This window comes from Uranotaenia lowii, chromosome 3 (genome assembly GCF_029784155.1).
Source record: "Uranotaenia lowii strain MFRU-FL chromosome 3, ASM2978415v1, whole genome shotgun sequence".
Taxonomy (NCBI): Eukaryota; Metazoa; Arthropoda; class Insecta; order Diptera; family Culicidae; genus Uranotaenia; species Uranotaenia lowii.
Genome location: NC_073693.1, coordinates 12,298,715 through 12,317,213, shown reverse-complemented (window position 1 = coordinate 12,317,213; position 18,499 = coordinate 12,298,715). Strand labels below are relative to the sequence as shown.

Here is an 18,499-nt window from a genome sequence, read left to right as displayed (position 1 = left end):
AATCGGAAGTACGCCAAGTGGAAGGCTTCCTATATTCATAATTGTTTGAAAAATGGGGAAACACCTGTGCCAGGTCCGATGAAATCAGAAGATGATGATGAGTTCGAGAACGAGCTGGCAAATCTGAATCGTGATGGGGCGGACGAGAATCAGGGAAGAAATGAACCTGCTCCGGGGCCAAGCCATCAACCCACGGTGCCCTATCCGAACATGGGATTCCAAAACTTCCCACAGCAACCCGGTGGTGGGCTAAATGTGTTTCCCCCACCGAATCAGGGATTGCCTTCGGGTCCTCCGTCAGGTTATTTAACCTCTGATTAATCTTTGCATATCCACTGAAAGATAGTTAATTTTCTTTAAGGTCCCACCAGTTTCACCACAGCGGATCCATTCCGGAATGTCAAAGCGCCAACGCCACCAAGCGAGCCGGAGAAACCGCCCGGTGGATTCCAACCGTACACGGGCGAGGAGGCGGTTGCTGCACCACCGGCTGCCGTGGCTGTTGCCGGTGTCCAGTTGACACCAGACCAGCTGACCAAAGCCCAGAAGTATTGCAAATGGGCCGGAAGTGCACTTAACTACGAAGACGTCAAAACGGCCATCGATAATTTGCAAAAGGCGTTGCGTTTGCTGCAAACCGGACGTGATAGTTAGATCTGCGAAAGGCTTGGAGGCCAAATTTGTGCTGACTTGCGCGGCTTGCTCACAGTCGGCGTTCAATTGTATTTGTGTTTTGTTTATGTTTTTTTGTAATTTACTACGTGTAGTAAGTGATAGGTTTATGTTCTTCGCTATTCCTATCTGATGTGTGCGCTTAAATATTAACAAAATAAAAACTCAACATCGTTAAATTCAGTTTACAAAACTTGAAGGGCTTCTGATCAAAAGGTTGATAAATTCTTAGAACTCACATTGTATAGAACCACTACCAGCTTGAGCGTCACGTTAATCGAAGTTTAAGCAGCAATATTCAATTATATTATAGAAATACAAACAGATGTACTCAAAGGCTATGTTGCAAATGAACTAAAATCCCAAATTCCTTCGATTGGTCCTGTCGAAATGTGCGGTTTTAAAACGTAATAAATGATTTTGACTACTCACCCGTTGAACTGGCGATCTATAGGCCATCGTAGATGGAGCTTTTCCAGCGTAAACCTTGGGAATGATGGCCATCCGTGCCGCGGGATTCGACAAATGCAATGGTGCCTTTTCCGGTGTAGATAGCAATATACTAGGATTGTTAACGACTGAAGTCGATTTCGGTGTGCTACATTCTGGAACATCTTTCTGCACAATGACTTTCACAGGTGTGGTGTTTGCCAAATGAAGATCTGGCTCAATCCGTTCGCCCTCTGCTCCAGATTCATGTATCTGCTTCGAATGGTGAAAACCATGATCCTCTAACGTGTTTTCGGCACCAATTTGTTTCCATGGAAAATCCGGAATGGGCTCTGATTGGGCAGTTTCCTCTTTCACAAGTACAGGCATGACCGTATTCCGGTTTCGCCTGATCAAAACGTACTTGAACTTCTTTGCTGGCTCTTGATTATCCGTAGACTCATTATGGGCAAGGACACTACTAGACCTTTTGCGATTTTCTCCTGGAGGAGTGAGTTCTTTCTCGGGGTGCTTACTCTTGTAGCAATCCGATGAACAGAAAACTTCACTTCCTTCCAGTATTTCACTTCTTCCATCCGCCAAAACGGTACCACACCAACTGCAGCAACGCTCCATTAACTCCTGCACCGGTTCATAGTCATTGCCCTCATCTTCGGAACATTTCTCCGGCGTTATTTCAGCTGCATTGATGACCTGAATTTCTGTCAATTGCTCATCCCAATCGCCTTCGTCTTCAACGTTCACAACCTGAAACGAAGGCGGTTCCGAAGAATCCAATTCCTCAACTTCTGGTTCTTCACTGTGGGACAGAAAATGTCTCTGAACTTCCTCTGGTACCTTATTACAGACGTTCAGAATGTGGTTCCGCATGCGAGTCAAATTCCGAACGGTGCTCCACTGGCAAAATATACAAATCCTTTTGCTGTCATCATTTTTATCTACGTGAAACAGATTGTGCATGTTCTTTTTGTGTTTCTGGAAAGAAATAAATAAGAAAAATTCAAGTTTCCATCTCAATTTATATAAAGTTTTCAAATACCAGATTAAATTCCTTTGACTTGTCCTCTGTTCTCTGCTTTAGCTCTATCATCTGGTCTCGAAGCTTGGGCGGAACCTCCGGACACGATTTGATAATGTGCCTCACCATCCGGGTTGCGTTCATTCGAGTCGTTTTCCAACCGCAATGTCGACATTCGAATCCATCGTCAACGGAATCGAACTCTTGGCGGACCGGATGTTGCGATTTGCGCTTAAGCTTTTCATCGGTGATCCCTTGCGACTTCCGGAAGCTGATTTCAGAACCAACCTCGATTAGTTCGGGTGTATCACTCATGTTATCGAAGCTACCGTGCTTGTCAGAATTTTAAAAATTATCAGTGTTTTCACCGTTTTTACGTTTAATCACTGTTTGGTGAAATATTTCACCTATATTTCATCAAACGAAATATTTTGCTTTTCCAAAGTTTCCAAAAGACGCCACCAAGTTGTGTATATGTAGGAGGTGTTTCCGTATGTCAAATTTCTCGATTCAGCCATGTTGGTTTTGCAACTGTAGAACTCGTGGAGTTTGTTTACAACAAACCACTAAACAGCTGAGAAAATATTCTTTTGTTTGTAAACAAACTCATTGAGCGCCCTGCGCACATCTCGCCTTTTTACAGTAAAAGTCGGAGAGCCTTGTGTTTTTAATAACCCTGGACGCCACCAGAAAAGCGATTACGAAAAAAAAAATTCGAAACATTCAAATTGGTTCATGAATGAACGCTATTGGTTCATCCACTGGCTTCACAAGATACACTTTTGTATAAAGAAATGTAAATTTGAGTAAAAATTGTACTAAAACATCTATAGCCAGTAGATATTCCAAAATAACTGCGCATGCATGCATGCATGCATGAAATTTCAGGTTTACAAACATTGTATTTATTTATGTTCAGACGTAAAACAAACTATTTAGCTAGTATATTTAGTGGCAAACTTCGTGAAACAATGAATAAATTTTATGCGATAAACAAAATGTGATTTTCTTCTCGTGCTACAGAGTTTGCGCATACAAAAATTTCAAGGGATGAATCATCAATTTTGCAATGTGCAAAGTGGTTAGCTGATATGCATGAGTACACAAATAATTTAAGAACGTACAAAACAAAGTGTGAAACAGTTTTTTTTTTGTAAATTTTTGACAGATGAAAAATGTGCACGCGAATCTAGTTATTAAAGAAAATTACAACCTCTGAAAACGCGTACAATCGCTTTATCAACCGCAGGGCATATAGTCCACACTGCAAGAAAAATTCGTGTAAATTTAGATCGAAAACGATGCACGAAAACGGAACATCGATTTTGATGTAAAATTCTATCACGGTGTATTTTTTTCGAGGATGTAATTTTTGAGGCGTGTAAATTTAGATCGAAATCTATGCACGAGATTGGATCACAAAAGCCGTCGTGTAAAAATACACAGGGATGTAAATTTTAAAATTTATTATCGTAAATATTGATATTTTTTCTGAATATTAAGGTTTTTGCTTTTGTCTTGAATAAATACGCTGCATGTATCATTTTTAATTCACATTTATTTCCAAAACTGAACATAAAAAATAACCATTCGGAAAGCGTCAGGGTGATATTGTTGTTGCATCCGATGATTCTCAGCACGGGGATGTTTTTCCTCGAATGGTTGCGGAAATCATAATTTTTCGGTCAGCATCCTGTACACTCGAATTGTTCTGACAAAAGTTTCTCCGGATAATCACTGGCCGGATATCAGCCGCTGCGAAAAATCTGACCTTGCTGTAATGGAGAGAAAACTTATCAGTTTCAACCATATTCTTCATTTCACGTCTCATAAACTTACTACTTTAAAGACTCTTAAAGTGCTCCTGTAGCTACGCCTTTGAATGACTCGTTGTCGTTTCCGAATAATTTTTCGACTTGTTTACTTTGTGCCCGACGCGAAAACTAACTTGAAATATAAAAAGGCACAATTTAAATATTTGCATTCAATTTTAAATCAAACAGATATAATTTTACACTGTTTGTGATATAAATTTCATTGACCAGTCGATTTTTGCATGATGCAGTGTAAAATTAAATCAAAACAGTTTATTTCTATTCAATTTTAGAAAATAGACTAATATTACATCGAAAGAAGTTTAAAATTACATCTTTTTGTAATTACACTCAAGAAAAAATAGATCACTCGTGTTTTAGATTCCGTGTACTTTTAGAAATTTTTTGCTGTGCAGTTACTAGCCCTCCCCAAGGAGCACCAGCTCCGAATCAGAAAGAAGAAGAAGAAGAAGAAGAAGAAAATTACAATACTTAACATATTTTTTAAAACAGCTTTTAACTAGCTGAAAATGAAAAGTTATAAAATAACTTAAGTTTTACCTGACGTTAATCAATATTTCTGAACTTCTTATTTTAATAAAAAAAAATTTAAAATAAAAATTACAAAAAATAAAACAATATATTTGATATCAGAAAAGGAAAGTGGGGTTGGAATTTTCATATTTCCTTTACACTTTATTAAATGGCAGTGGTTTTGCCAGTAAAAGTTGTTTGGTATTTGAAAACATAAAACTGTGTTAAATTTTCACACTAAAATGAGATCTAATTTTGAGTTCTCCCGGAGTGCAGCCCTGGTTAGCGTGAACGCAAATTCATTGAGCGTTCATCCTAAAAATCCGATTTGAATGTTTTGTTGTCATTTTTACGCGCTCAAAACCTGATTCATCGGGAAAATTTTCACAACCGCGGTGCATCGTATTCGAGAGGTTCGTCGTTGTGGCTAAATTTCTTTGAAATAGAAGTTAAATACTACTAAATTCGTAGCTAACATGAAGTGCCAAATTCCGGAAATATCCTGGCACAACCGTGACCCGGTTTTAAGTGTGGACATTCAGCCGAAGGGTGCCAGCGATCGAAACGATTTCTACCGGCTGGCTTCCGGTGGGACAGATGCTCATGTTTTGGTAAGTGGTCCCAACAAGTCGAACTTCTTTTTTTTTTTTCCTTTGGGATTGTCTACTTTAGACTGGCTTCATGGCCAAAACTTGTCCTCAACAAGTCGAACTTTCTCACAACTTAAAGATGCGTCACAAAAGTCTTGAATTCTTATGTATTAATTTGAAGTTGAATGTGAAATGGCAATCCATTATTCAACAAGATCTTTCTCAATCAGTTGTCAATGAATTGTCTCCATTTCCGAAACCTGTTGGGATTTTTGGTCCGTTTCGTTTCAAATGATTTGTGTGGAATTTTTCTTTTTTCAATGTAATTTAGTAGGTTTGATTCTCATCGATTAGTGAGATCACTTTAAAGTTTTTTTTTCGAACCTGAACCTGTTTTCATTTTCAAACTCATGTTTTAATTACAAGTAGTTTTATTAAGGCATTTAACTCATAAAGTTTTTTTTTGTGCCGAGTATAATTTTAACTTTTGTGTGATGTTAGTAAGAGGGGGCCGTAATCGTCGCGGCTACTCAACTGTTAATTAATTTAATTAGAGGAAAGGAAACAGGATTGTGTAGGGTCGCTCTCGAGTACAGATTTCCGTCTTGGGTTGGTGGTGGCTTCCTGTAGCGTGGTTTCGTTAGCTACCTCAGGTATTGTCTTCCTGGCCAGCCTTCTTTCCGGTGTTATCGAACCGGTCGGACGAGAGGTTGTTCTAATGAATAGACGAAAAGAGCATTAGATAGAGTAAAGACAGAGGAGAAGAGGACTAAACGACCAGGTCAGACATTTTAAGATATTTGTACCTATATAGGGTACAAATATTCAAGATCTAAGTTTGCCAAGATGTCTCGAATTGGAACACCAGGTAGTTTACGTCGGGCCCTAAGGGTATCCAGTACCCAAGCCCTCGATCGATCAAACCGTTCACACGTCCACACAACATGATCAATGTCGTGGTAGCCATCCCCACAAACACAAACATTGCTTGTGACTAGTTGTATACGAAACAAATGCGCGTCAAGCCGGCAGTGATTTGACATGAGCCGAGGAACCACGCAAATGAAATCGCGACTCATGTTAAAATGCTTAAACCATGCCTTCGTCGGAACCTTAGGGATAATTCAAACTCATGTAATGCTGATAAAAAACACTAAGCATAGATTAATTCAGTAATTAATAACATTTTATACCGACCAAATTATTTTAACGCGTGATGCGGATATAAGCTTCAATAAATAGAAATTGTTCTTTAAAATCTTGTTTCAGATTTGGCACATGACCCAAAACGCTGACTGTGGAACGATTTCCCTGGATTTGGCTGCAGACTTGACGCGGCACCAGCGAGCCGTTAATGCCGTTCGGTGGTCTCCGAATGGAGAGCTGCTGGCGTCCGGTGACGACGAGAGTGTAATCTTCATCTGGAAACAGAAGGGCGAAACTGAGGTTGTCAACATTTTGGGTACGTTGAAGATGTCGAATGTAAAGGAACTTTTTTTAAATTTGTTTTGTATTTCTCAGATACAACCAACGAACAAGACAAAGAAATTTGGCTAACGCTGAAAATTCTCAGGGGTCACATGGAAGATGTGTACGACCTGTGTTGGTCGCCCAATTCTTTGTTCCTGAGCAGTGGATCCGTTGATAATACTGCCATGGTTTGGGACGTGAATAAGGGTAAATCCCATCACATTTATTCGGACCATAAGGGATTCGTGCAAGGAGTGGCTTGGGATCCGAAAAACCAATACCTGGCAACTTTGAGCACGGATCGGTTCTTCCGAGTTTTCGATCTTCAGTCCAAGAAAGTGCTCACCAGGAACAACAAGTGTCTTTTGCCGGTTCCGAAAGACTCTCCGCTGCACGGAAAAACGGTTCGACTCTACCATGACGATACGCTGCAGACGTTCTTCCGAAGGTTGAGCTTCAGTCCCGATGGTAATTTGATAGTGACTCCATCTGGCGTAGCTGAGATTGAAGGTGTTCCTAAGCCTTTGAACACTACATACATCTATACGAGGAACTCATTGAAACAGTAAGTAGAATAAACGCTATAAGTCTAAGCATATAAAATATGTAAAAAACTTTTTTAAATTTCTTAAAGTTGAAGCTTAAAGTTCCTAAACCACTGAATGATATTGGAAGTTTGAGGAGTGGAAACAATAATCTAGGGACATGTAAAACGAAAAGTGAAAATTAGTTTATTTCAGCGTTATTCTTCAACGAGTGCAGACAACAAGCTATAATTTTCCATTGGGCTTAAAATCCCGGAAAAAAAAAGCTATAATTTTGTTAATGAAGTTTTGTCTTTCCATATTCAACAGACCAGCGATCACGCTTCCATCACCGGATCAGTACACCGTGGCCGTTCGTTTTTGTCCTAGTTTCTTCAAATTGCGACCGCATCCGGAGGACAAGGCTCCTATTATTCCGCTGGCCTATCGAATGATCTTTGCCGTTGCAACCAAGAGCTCGGTTTACTTGTATGACACCCAACAGCGCACACCGTTTGGATTAATTTCCAACATTCACTATACCCGGTTGACGGATTTATCCTGGTCGTCCGACGGAAAGATTTTGATTGTGTCCTCAACTGACGGGTTCTGTTCCATGATTTCCTTCGCTGATGGAGAGCTGGGTGAAATTCACATTCCGGAGCCTGGGGAAATTTTCGAAAAGGAAAAGACTCCTACCAAGAAAGCTACGGCCGGTAGAAAGAAATCTAAGGATGGAAAGGACGAAGAGAAGGAAAAGGAAGTTACAAAATTGGAATCGGTTGTCGAAGAACCGGAAAAGAGTAACGAAAATGACTCGAAGAAAACAGACGATAAAGTAGCACAACCGATTGCTTTCCGTAGAAAACCCAAGAGCTCGGATGAAAATCAAAAGACCGAAGAAACGGAGGCAAATGAAAAAAATGAAGACAAAAAAGCCCAGTCAATAGCTTTTCTAAGGAATCCCAAACCGGATGGCGATGATGATAAAAAGACAGTGGAAACAAAAGACAAATCTGATGAAAAAGTAGCTCAACCGATAGCTTTTCGCAGGAAACCAAAGCCTGATGACGATGATAACAAAAAATCTGAAGACACTAAGGAAAAATCGAATGAAAAGGTAGCTCAACCGATAGCTTTCCGCAGGAAGCCTAAAGAGTCAGAAGAAAATAAAAATAGCAAGGAAGACGGAACGAAAAACAAGAATGACGATAAAGTAGCACAACCAATAGCCTTTCGTAGAAAACCTAAAGAAGTTGAAGAACAGTCAAACGGAAACGTAGCAGTTCTTTCTAAACGCAAATTACAAGACGACGATGGCGCTGTTAAATCTAAGAACAAAGAAAGCGAAGAAGAATCTCGTAAGCGACCTCGATCTAACAGTGCTGAAAAAAGTGATGCATCGGAAGAAACCATACCGATAACAGTACGTCGGATTGCGCTTGATTCCAATGAATCAAGTTCGGGAATAATCGTTAAAGAAATTCCTCCGGTCAAAACGTCAGACGAAAAAATCGTGCAACCAGCTAAGGAAATAATAATCGAGGCTGAAAAAATTATCAGTAGCGATACCAAGTTCGAAAGTCCGTCCAAGAAAAATCGTCCGGTTACCCCGATCGCTGTACGCCGTCATCCCAGAACGCCGACCGATACTCCTTCATCAACGACCTCCGAAACCAACGACAAAGACATTACAACTCCCAAAACAGGTTCAAAGAAGGCAGCCACCCCGATCGCCGTTCGCCGTCAACCGCGATGCCTTAACTCCGGTTCGAATTCGTCCACCAGCAAACAGGCGCCTTCGATCGACGAAGATGAAGCCGTCGATACCTGGCCGATCGACCAACCTAAACCGACGGCAGCGCCGAAACTCCCAAACACCAACTCCCTGGCGGAATGTGGTGGTGAACACACGCAAGATTTCAAACTGGTAATCTCGGACGACGAAGAAGACACACCGACGGCCGCAAAACCAGAAGAGGACAAGCGTGGTGAACACAACAAGAATACAAACAACGACAACGACGACACCGATCCGAATGCATCGGCAACCACGACTCCGAAGACGCCTCGGCGGGTCGAGTTTCGAACGCTCTCGACCCCGAAGTCCAAGAAGAAGTTGCTCTGAGGGAAGTGTGTTTTGTTAGCGTAAGTTTGATTGTGGTCCTTTCCTTTTTATTAGTGCGAACGCATAGTTATTTAGATTTAGATCAATATAATTTTGTTCCCAGGTAAAAATCTAGAGTTGTTGTATCCGAAGGCATTTTTGGTTTTTTTTTTCATATTCCTGTTACCACGGTGCATTTACTTATCACACTCTCGAACCACTCGAAATATTATACCAACACATCAATGGATTTCTTTTTAGTTCATAGGACTAAAGGAACGACTCTTTCTTCTCAACCTCCAACAAGATCCGTCGCTTTTAGTTATCGTCCCCTGTTCGCGTTCACTAAACGCACCCGACGAATGCTGTACCTGTAGTGTAGTCTAGTTACATTGATCTTAGAACAAAGAAAATTTGCCCCAACGGCAATTAGAGTCAGTTAGAAAAACGCATTGTTAGAAGACAGACGTAGAGAAAATAAAAGTCGAAGTTTTGTATTGTAAAAAATCCGTTTGTACCACGTTATTTCTTTTCGTCCGAGTGTCTCCGTTTTCCAGTCCAAGTTACGCACATTTTTTGGTCCTTCAGCGTCGGATAGAAGGAATCGCGATGGAAAAACTAATTTCGCGTCGTAATTCGGTTCTAGTGCAATTAAAAGGAGAGCTCTCGGCAGCCGAAGCCATTCACGATCGGATGGCATCCCGTAGTGAAGCGTTGGACCGGCTCGAGCAGCTAAAGGAACTTGCTGGAAAGTTCCGGAACACGCAGTCGGAAATCGAGGAGAACCAAACGGATCCGGAAGTGTTAGCATCTGTTCATGATGTCCGGAAAGAGTTTTCCGATCTGTACTACCGTGCGAAAGACAGTCTGGAGTCTTACATCGTAGACTGTGAAATTCGAAACAGTGAGGTTAGGTCGACGACAAGCGAAAGAGGACTTTCCGAAACATGCGGCGATCTGAAGCAAGCCATGCAGTTGCTCATGGAAACGCAACGCCAGATGATGATGCAGCAAAACGAACAAAGAGCCCATTTGCAGCAAGCAACGAGTCAGGTATCGAACACGGCACCCCTCATCAACGTAAAGCTTCCATCTATCAGTGTTCCCACTTTTTCTGGAGAGCGCAAACATTGGCGGTCGTTCAAAGATATTTATGAAACGACTATCCATTCTCGCAACGACCTAAGAGACTCGCTCAAGATGCAGTATCTGATACCCTACCTTGAAGGTGATGCCAAGCGTATGGTGAGTTCTTTTCCGATATCAGATGCCAACTATATGGAAGCGTGGGAAGCACTCACAAGTTTCTACGACAAGAAAAAGTACACCGTTTTTGCTCTTGTCCGTGAGTTTGTCGATCAGCCAGCAGTTTCTGCTACCACCCCGCAAAGCCTGAGAAAACTTGTTGCAACATCCGATGATGTCGTCCGACAATTAAATGCATTGGGAGCAGAATACAACACTCGTGACCCGTGGCTGATTCACCTGGTTTTGGAGAAACTTGACAAGGAAACTCGTTCGCTCTGGGCCCAACGGATAACCGAAGTCGAGAACCCATCCTTCGAGCAGTTCCTGGAATTCCTCGACAACCGGTGCGATGCATTGGAAACATGCACGGCTTTCTCGAGGATGGAAGTGACAACGGGGAAGAAGGAGTTCGAGAAGAAGCAGTTTCAAGGCGGCAGAAAAGTGCAAACGTTGCATACAACTGCAACTGAAAATAAACAAAAGTGCGCGAAATGCTCCAGTGAGCATCCGATTTACCAGTGTAGTGATTTTAAGAACATGAACTTGAAAAGTAAACGTGAATTAGTGCAAAAAGAACGATTGTGTTATAATTGCCTGCGAAATTCGCATACAGTGAAACAGTGCCAATCAAAATCAGTGTGTAGAACAGCAGATTGCAAACAACGTCACCACACATTATTGTGCCCGTCGAACAGCGTTCCGGATCAAGCACCGAGTGGTGACAGTAAGCAACTGCTGAAGAATCCCGAGGAGAACAACGTAGTCAACATCAACGTCGCTCAAGTTCCAGTATCGCCTCGTCGGATAGTGGGAGTCCTGCCAACAGCAATCGTCCGAGTACAAGGATTCGACGGCAACTTCCATCAAGCACGCGCACTGATCGATTCCGGATCTCAAGCATCGCTGATCTCTGAAATTTGCGTCAACAAGCTCCGACTGCCACGCACAAACACCAAGGTGGTGGTTTCTGGAATTGGCCAACAACCAGCGGGAACATCCCGCGGTCTAGTGAAGCTGTCAGTAGCTAGTCGTTTCAGCGATACGATTGTGCTGCGAACTTGTGCCGTCGTGCTGGGCAAACTTACGTCAACGTTGCCAGCACAGCATCTGAAGGTTAATCCGAGTCTACTCTGCGAGCAAATCCAACAAAGCCTTGCCGATCCGGGTTTCAACCAACCAGGACCCATCGACATCATTCTGGGTTCTGATGTCTTTCTTGCTCTGCTGGAGGCAGGTCAAGTCAAGGACGAATGTGGAGTTCCTGTCGCACAGAATACGATTTTCGGCTGGGTCGTGTCCGGCAATCATGGCATCCAAGCAGATCTCCAAGTCAACTTTTCGATTGTCAATCTGTATACGGATCTGGATATCAATCAAACTTTGCGACAATTCTGGGAGCAGGAAGAAGTTCCGAAGGCGAAGCAACTTACTTCCTCCGAGCAAAAGACAGTCGACTACTTTCGTTCCACGCTCTCTCGTGACGAATCAGGGCGTTTCATCGTGCGACTCCCGTTCGACGATTCGAAACCAGCATTGGGTGAATCTCTTACCGCAGCTGTAAGGAGATTGCGATCCATGGAAAAGCGATTCCGACAAAATCAAGAGTTCCACAAACAGTATTCGGAATTCCTTCGTGAATACCTGGCCCTGAACCACATGGAGGAAGTTCCAGCAGACGAAGTCAGCGTAGAAACTAGCAAGTGTTTTTACCTCCCACATCACGCTGTTGTGAAAACCGAAAGCACCACTACCAAATTGAGGGTGGTTTTCGACGCCTCTAGCGCGTCATCCACTGGTGTTTCCCTCAATGATAAACTTCTCGCTGGACCAAACGTGAATCAAGAGCTTTTTGATGTGTTTCTCCGATTCCGCACAAAACAAGTGGCATTTACGGCGGACGTCGAGAAAATGTACCGTCAGGTGTTGGTACACGAGGCAGATAGAGACTTCCAGCGAATCGTATGGCGTGAATCCGAAGAAGAACCGATCAAGCATTATCGATTGCGAACTGTTACGTACGGGACGAAGAGTGCTCCGTTTTTGGCGATCGAATCGATGAAGGAAGCAGCACGAAAATACAAAGAAGTTTATCCAGAAGCAGCAGAGCAAGTAGAACTGGGCACATACGTTGACGACTTGTTGTCCGGGTCGCAAAGCGTCGATGGAGCCAAGGGGCTTAAGGAACAATTGGTTGAAGTATTTTCCTCAGCAGGTTTCCACCTGCGGAAATGGTCGTCGAACTGTCCAGAAATCCTCCAAGAAAATTCTGCAGAACAGCAAGCGCCAGTCGACGTCAAACTGGCCGAACACATGGGGTGTACCAAGGCGCTCGGTATCCAATGGAGACCCGTGGAAGACAGTTTCTCGTTCAAGGTTAACCTCGATGCCACCGAGGTGAGCAGCAAAAGGCAATTCCTATCTGATTCTTCCAAACTGTTCGACCCGTTTGGATGGCTAGCACCGGTGACTATCAGCGTCAAGATTCTTTTCCAACAACTTTGGCTGTATAGCACTTCCTGGGACGATCCACTACCACCAGTTATTGAGTTGACGTGGAACGCAATCAAAGACAATCTCCACCAACTCGAAGAGATCCGAATACCCCGATTCGCAGCGAATTTCGATGGTAAGGTAGAATTGCACGGCTTCTCCGATGCCTCCGAGGCCGCCTGCAGTGCTGTGGTATACACAAGAGCAACCGACGAAAAAGGCAACATTGTGGTCACCCTCCTGGCAGCGAAAACAAAAGTTGCTCCTCTCGAACAAGTGTCGCTCCCTCGCCTCGAGCTGAACGCGGCTGCGCTCCTTGCAGACCTGATGGAACGAGTGGTGTCAGCTTTCGAGCACCTCAAGGTAGAGTGCTGGGCTTGGACAGATAGTACCATCGTTCTCCAATGGCTCTCAGCTTTGCCCCGCAAGTGGAAAACATATGTCGGCAACCGAACAGCAGCAATTTTGAAAGTTTTGCCTCGACATTGTTGGAACCATGTTAGTAGCACCGAAAATCCTGCAGACTGTGCGTCCCGCGGTCTCTCTCCCAAGGAACTCGTGGAGCACGAGTTGTGGCTTCAAGGTCCGAAGTGGTTACGCCAAGACAAAGAAACCTGGAAATTATTGCCCGCCGAAATTATTGAAGATGTCGATCTTCTCGAAGAGCGTAAGGTGAAGACACTGCATTCTACGACTATTGCCTTGCGACAAAACTACGACACCGAATTGGAATTGTTGGAGCGGCGCTCTGATTATGTGCTGATCGTGCGCGCCCTGGCGTACGTGAACCGTTATTGTCTACGAATGAGAACCAAGACCACTTTCGAATCAACGTTGACCCCAGAAGAACTCTACCAAGCCGACAATCAACTGGCCCGAGCAGCTCAACACGAAGCCTTCAAGAATGAAATCGATCAGCTGTTCAAAGGCAACGAATTATCACCCAAAAGCAAGCTATCGTCACTTCATCCTTTCTTAGACGGTACCGGAACTCTGCGTGTAGGAGGTAGATTGCAAAATTCCTCTTACCCATACGATCTTAAACACCCAATTATCTTACCTCGTGACCATCGATTCACTGAGCTTCTGCTAAGAACAATACACCTTCGAAATCTTCATGCGGGAGCCAAGCTGCTTACATCGACAGTCAACCAGCGTTATTGGATTGTCGGTCTCCAAAAGGCAATTCGTCGCACCGTGCAGAGCTGCACCCGGTGTGTCCGATTGAAGGGAAGAACAGCTGTGCAATTGATGGGGAGCTTGCCATTGTCGCGGGTAATGGCAACCAGAGCATTCTCACACGTCGGCGTGGACTTCGCCGGCCCACTTCTGCTGCGCGCTACTTGCGTGCGTGGTGTCAAGACAACGAAAGGCTATCTTGCAGTTTTTGTCTGCATGTCAACCAAGGCGGTGCATTTGGAGGCAGCAAGCGACTTATCGACGAACACCTTCATCAGTGCCCTCAAACGGTTCATCAGCAGACGTGGATACCCGAACGAAATTTGGTCAGACAACGGCACCAACTTTCTTGGAACCGATCGTTGGTTGAAGGAGCTACAAGCCGCACTCGAAACCCACAATACTCAAGCAAATCGTTTCTTGTCCAACCGCTGCATCCGATGGGTTTTCAATCCGCCTTCCGCTCCCCATCGTGGCGGAATCTGGGAAGCTGCTGTCAAGAGCGTCAAGAAACATATTATTGCCGTGGCCGGACCAGAAGCCATGACATTCGAAGATTTGACAACCCTGCTAAGTCAAGTGGAGGCATGCCTGAATTCCCGCCCGCTTTGCCCACTTTCGACTGATCCCGAAAACTGCGATGCGCTGACCCCAGGCCACTTCCTGGTGGGTCAACCGTTGAATCTTTTTCCTGAACCTGGACTGAAACATGTGCCAGTCAACCGACTGGACAAGTGGCAGCTGCTGCACAAGAAGACAACCGAAATTTGGAACAGGTGGCGTGACGAATACTTGGCCAGTCTACAACTCCGTTCAAAGTGGCGCATCACCGAAGCGAATCTTCTGCGAAACCAGCTCGTTTTGGTGAAGAACGACAACACTCCTCCGGCGCAGTGGGAGTTGGCTCGAATCATGGAGGTGCACCCGGACTCGACAGGTGTCGTCCGGACCGTAACTTTGAGGCGTGGAAATGCGGAATACCAGCGTCCCATCCAGAAGATCTGTGTACTACCAACGGATTGAGGCACATGGCCTCAAGGCGGGGGAGCATGTTCGCGTTCACTAAACGCACCCGACGAATGCTGTACCTGTAGTGTAGTCTAGTTACATTGATCTTAGAACAAAGAAAATTTGCCCCAACGGCAATTAGAGTCAGTTAGAAAAACGCATTGTTAGAAGACAGACGTAGAGAAAATAAAAGTCGAAGTTTTGTATTGTAAAAAATCCGTTTGTACCGCGTTATTTCTTTTCGTCCGAGTGTCTCCGTTTTCCAGTCCAAGTTACGCACATCCCCCGTAGGAAAAAGGCTATTGTGTTTATTTTTTTTAACCTGGACGGTATAAAGTGATAAAATGGTATGACGATTTCGTCACCGCTTGGAACTCCAGATATGACAAGACGAATGCATCTCAAAAATCTTCTTACACGGCTACATTACAGAACAAACTCGACGACCTCACCGAAACCTCTAAGGCAGCAGGTCTCAAAATCAATGTCGGAAAGACCAAATCGATGAAGATCAACACAGAAAATCGTTCCAATTTCGTGGTAGCTGGACAACAGGTTGAGAAAGTAGGATGCTTCCAGTATCTCGGTAGCCAGATTACGCCTGTTGGAGGTATCAAGGAAGACATCGAAACCCGACATCTGGCGCTCACGCCAGGTTTTTCTACGAACTAAAATCCGAATCTTCAACTCAAACGTCAAATCCGTGTTGCTGTGAAGGTGCGAAACTTGGTGTAAATATGCGGTGACGACGCGAAAACTGTAAGTTTTTGTGAATCGCTGCCTGCGGAACATCATCCGCGCTTGGTGGCCTGGCAACTGGATCTCAAACGTGGATCTTCATCGCCGGTGTCTTCAAAAGACGCTAGAAATCGAGAATTGCAGAGAGGCGCTTGAATGGAATCCAGACGGGCATCGAAGAAGAGGCAGACCCAGAAGCTCGTGGCGGCGTAGTCTAGCCGCTGAAATCAGCTTTGGCGAGAACCTTGGCTGGCAGCAAGTGAAGACGCTGGCTCCGGATCGCCAGCAGTGGAGATCTTTTATCTCAGCCCTATGCGTCGGTCAATCGGCGCCGGACCTTTAGGTAGGTAGGTATGATAATTTTTTGATTAAAAATCGTGTCCAACTTGAATAGTCGAAACAACATCTAATAAATTCAGCACCGAGCAGAATATATAGATGGGGAGATGAAGTAAAAAAAAAATCACAAAATTTTGTAAGGAATTTTCCCACAGGGTTATTTTTCAAACTATGTTGCCAGTAACGGACTCCTTCATCCACAGGTGTCCTTGCGCGCTCTTTCGCTGACACCAACATATGTTCCACAACACAACGGAGTGACGTGACTCTCTTCGCCCGGCAGTGAAATCAAGCTATTTGGAAGAGATGTCTTTCGCAGCCAGCTCAGTTTGAGATTGGACGTCGCGGCGATCGGAAGCAAAATACGGAGAAGGTCCCTCGGTTTCGCACACATTCCATAGGAACACACACACTAGCGTCGCAGTGTGTCGGAGAGTGTCCGCGTCGCGTGTAAATCGGGCGTGCGTGTGCGTGTGGCCACCCTGTGCCGTCGTCGGGAGTTTCCTCCAAATTTGAGCAAGTGTGTGCAGTGCTTTATTTTTAATTCACAACCTGCGAAGCGGTTGTTCTTTGGGAAGCTGAACCAGTGGCCAATGCACTGCTAAAAGTGGTTCCAGGATATGCATTTAGCAATAGGATTTGCAGTGGCAGCTCTAGGGCTCCTGGGCTGTTTGCTGCCTTCGACCAGAGCAGGTTAGCGTTTGTTTGTGAACTCCCTGTGGGGCAATCGAGGTACCCACCAAGCCCACAAAGTATCGTCGTTGAATTCCGTGTGGCTTGGTGTACGTGTACCTGGTCGGGGCTAAATGTTAGTGATGGTGACTGGTTTCAAGTTTCCCTTCGAACGGTCTCTAATGGTGCAACCTGTCTGCATACCGTTCCTGTGGTCATATTTATCTTTATTGTACCCTTTTGGAAAGCGAAAAAATGAATGCTGTGTTTGTAAATAATCATCTCCAGATAAGGTTTTTAGATCTAGATCAGGTTACGCAATCCTTATCTACTCGTGCGACTGATAAGGGAGTCGCGTGCTTCATAATCCAACTGATATGGGCGTGTTTCGACGTTACCTTCTGGGTGATGACGAGTCTGTGGTCATTACGAGACTCCACACCTTGGTGTGAGAAGATTGTTTATGGTATTTTCATATCTGTAGCAGTGTTGGGCGTTTAGAAATGAAGATCTCAAAGATATTTTTGTTGTGATTAAAGTAACTAAACTGTCCCGAGTTTCAATTGGAAACATTCATAATATGTTTCTCAAAAAAAAAAAGATCAGCATTTGAAATTACTCCCATGAAAATTTCTAATGACCGTTCAATAATTTCATCCAATAATGCAATGGGACGCAATGAGACGTTCGCGTGAAAAGGTGTATGAGTAATCAGAAGTGTTAAGTGATTCACAACGTAGGTCTAGCCGATGTCATCGTCGTCGTCGTCGTCGTCGTCGTCTGACTGAAGTAATGACCACATATAGAAAAGAAAGACATGCCACTCCTTAGCGTTTTACCAGTCGATCGAAATCAAGTTTCTTCAACTTGATTCAACGAATCGAAAATTATCATATAAACATTAAAAACAAGAAAAAGGAGTTGATTTCTGAAAAAAGTGCACGTGGCCGGTGTCTGGAAAATGCCGGTTCAATCAACGGCCGCATCTACGTGACCGAAAGGATCTGCGCACACCTATCCATATCCCGCAAGAATAAGGGCACCGGTGTACGGAACGAGAATAATGATGATGCTGGCTGGGATGCTGCAGGATAATGCCGGCAGTCTCCGGGCACGTTATGTGTGTATAAAGCCAAGAAGATTTTTGTTTGGGGAGAAAAACTCCTGGTGCCACTGTGTGAGTGGGGAAGTGATTTTTCCCGGCTCTCCGGGAGAAAATCGATAATCGCATCCGGACGAACGACGGCACACGGCGAGGAATTGTGATTGTGATTGTGCTTTATTGATTTAACGTCAGCCCATCGATATAAAATCATAGTTAGGGTCAAGGAAACGATTGATCTTATCTGGCCTTCGGAAAAAAGACACATAGAAGGACATAATCTGTGTAAATTTCGTTTGCTGTTATGCTTTGGACGGAAGTCAACTTTTCCCATAACACATCAGGACGACTCCGCGTCGTGCGAGAGTAATTAGCTTGTGCCAGGCACGTGGCGCCCGAAAGACGCTTGGGCAATTCGACGGAAAACGGCAATTTGTTTATGAATGGTCATCAATACCGTTTCTATCTGTGTTCTACGTTTAGCTTATATATTTAAGCTTGAACTTAAGATTGTTCATTATCTTTTCACTGACACGTTACTTAA

At 44.1% G+C, this 18,499-nt stretch overlaps 5 protein-coding genes across 8 annotated transcripts in view; 4 read left to right on the top strand and 1 right to left on the bottom strand.

Moving 5' to 3' along the window:
- Window positions 1–1,008, top strand: part of LOC129751347 (vacuolar protein sorting-associated protein VTA1 homolog) — a 2,025-nt gene extending 1,017 nt beyond the window's left edge. Inside the window, exons 2-3 of the mRNA XM_055746791.1 lie at window positions 1–301; window positions 362–1,008. Coding sequence (XP_055602766.1) covers window positions 1–301; window positions 362–654 — 594 coding nt within the window. The 3' untranslated portion in view covers window positions 655–1,008. The remainder of the gene's footprint in view (window positions 302–361) is intronic.
- LOC129751345 (peroxiredoxin-2-like) overlaps window positions 1–2,590 on the bottom strand; it is a 6,446-nt gene extending 3,856 nt beyond the window's left edge. The window contains exons 1-2 of the mRNA XM_055746789.1: window positions 2,162–2,590; window positions 1,105–2,097 (exon numbers count right to left, since the gene is read on the bottom strand). Coding sequence (XP_055602764.1) covers window positions 1,105–2,097; window positions 2,162–2,455 — 1,287 coding nt within the window. The 5' untranslated portion in view covers window positions 2,456–2,590. The remainder of the gene's footprint in view (window positions 1–1,104; window positions 2,098–2,161) is intronic.
- A 2,284-nt stretch (window positions 2,591–4,874) lies between these two features.
- Window positions 4,875–9,587, top strand: LOC129751344 (chromatin assembly factor 1 subunit B). Its single transcript, XM_055746788.1, has 4 exons — window positions 4,875–5,099; window positions 6,348–6,540; window positions 6,600–7,113; window positions 7,403–9,587. Exons 1-4 carry the CDS (start codon window positions 4,965–4,967, stop codon window positions 9,198–9,200), a joined length of 2,640 nt encoding a protein of 879 aa, XP_055602763.1. The 5' UTR covers window positions 4,875–4,964; the 3' UTR covers window positions 9,201–9,587.
- Window positions 9,588–9,788: 201 nt separating this feature from the next.
- LOC129751976 (uncharacterized) lies at window positions 9,789–15,119 on the top strand. Its single transcript, XM_055747770.1, has one exon. The coding sequence runs from the start codon at window positions 9,789–9,791 to the stop codon at window positions 15,117–15,119; it is 5,331 nt and encodes a 1,776-aa protein (XP_055603745.1).
- Window positions 15,120–16,520: 1,401 nt separating this feature from the next.
- The window catches only part of LOC129757816 (neurexin-4), a 58,474-nt gene continuing 56,495 nt past the window's right edge, over window positions 16,521–18,499 (top strand). For all 4 annotated transcript variants that reach the window (XM_055755138.1, XM_055755136.1, XM_055755139.1 and 1 more), the window contains exon 1: window positions 16,521–16,874. In XM_055755138.1, the coding sequence (XP_055611113.1) occupies window positions 16,802–16,874 (73 nt within the window). In that variant the 5' untranslated portion in view covers window positions 16,521–16,801. The remainder of the gene's footprint in view (window positions 16,875–18,499) is intronic.

Bases quoted from the DNA above. Each gene is read 5' to 3' on its own strand.
- LOC129751344 (XM_055746788.1), top strand. From the start codon at position 4,965: ATGAAGTGCCAAATTCCGGAAATATCCTGGCACAACCGTGACCCGGTT. The intron at 5,100-6,347 runs GTAAGTGGTCCC...ATCTTGTTTCAG, and splicing joins GGACAGATGCTCATGTTTTG to ATTTGGCACATGACCCAAAA. The intron at 7,114-7,402 runs GTAAGTAGAATA...CATATTCAACAG, and splicing joins ACGAGGAACTCATTGAAACA to ACCAGCGATCACGCTTCCAT.
- LOC129751976 (XM_055747770.1), top strand. From the start codon at position 9,789: ATGGAAAAACTAATTTCGCGTCGTAATTCGGTTCTAGTGCAATTAAAA.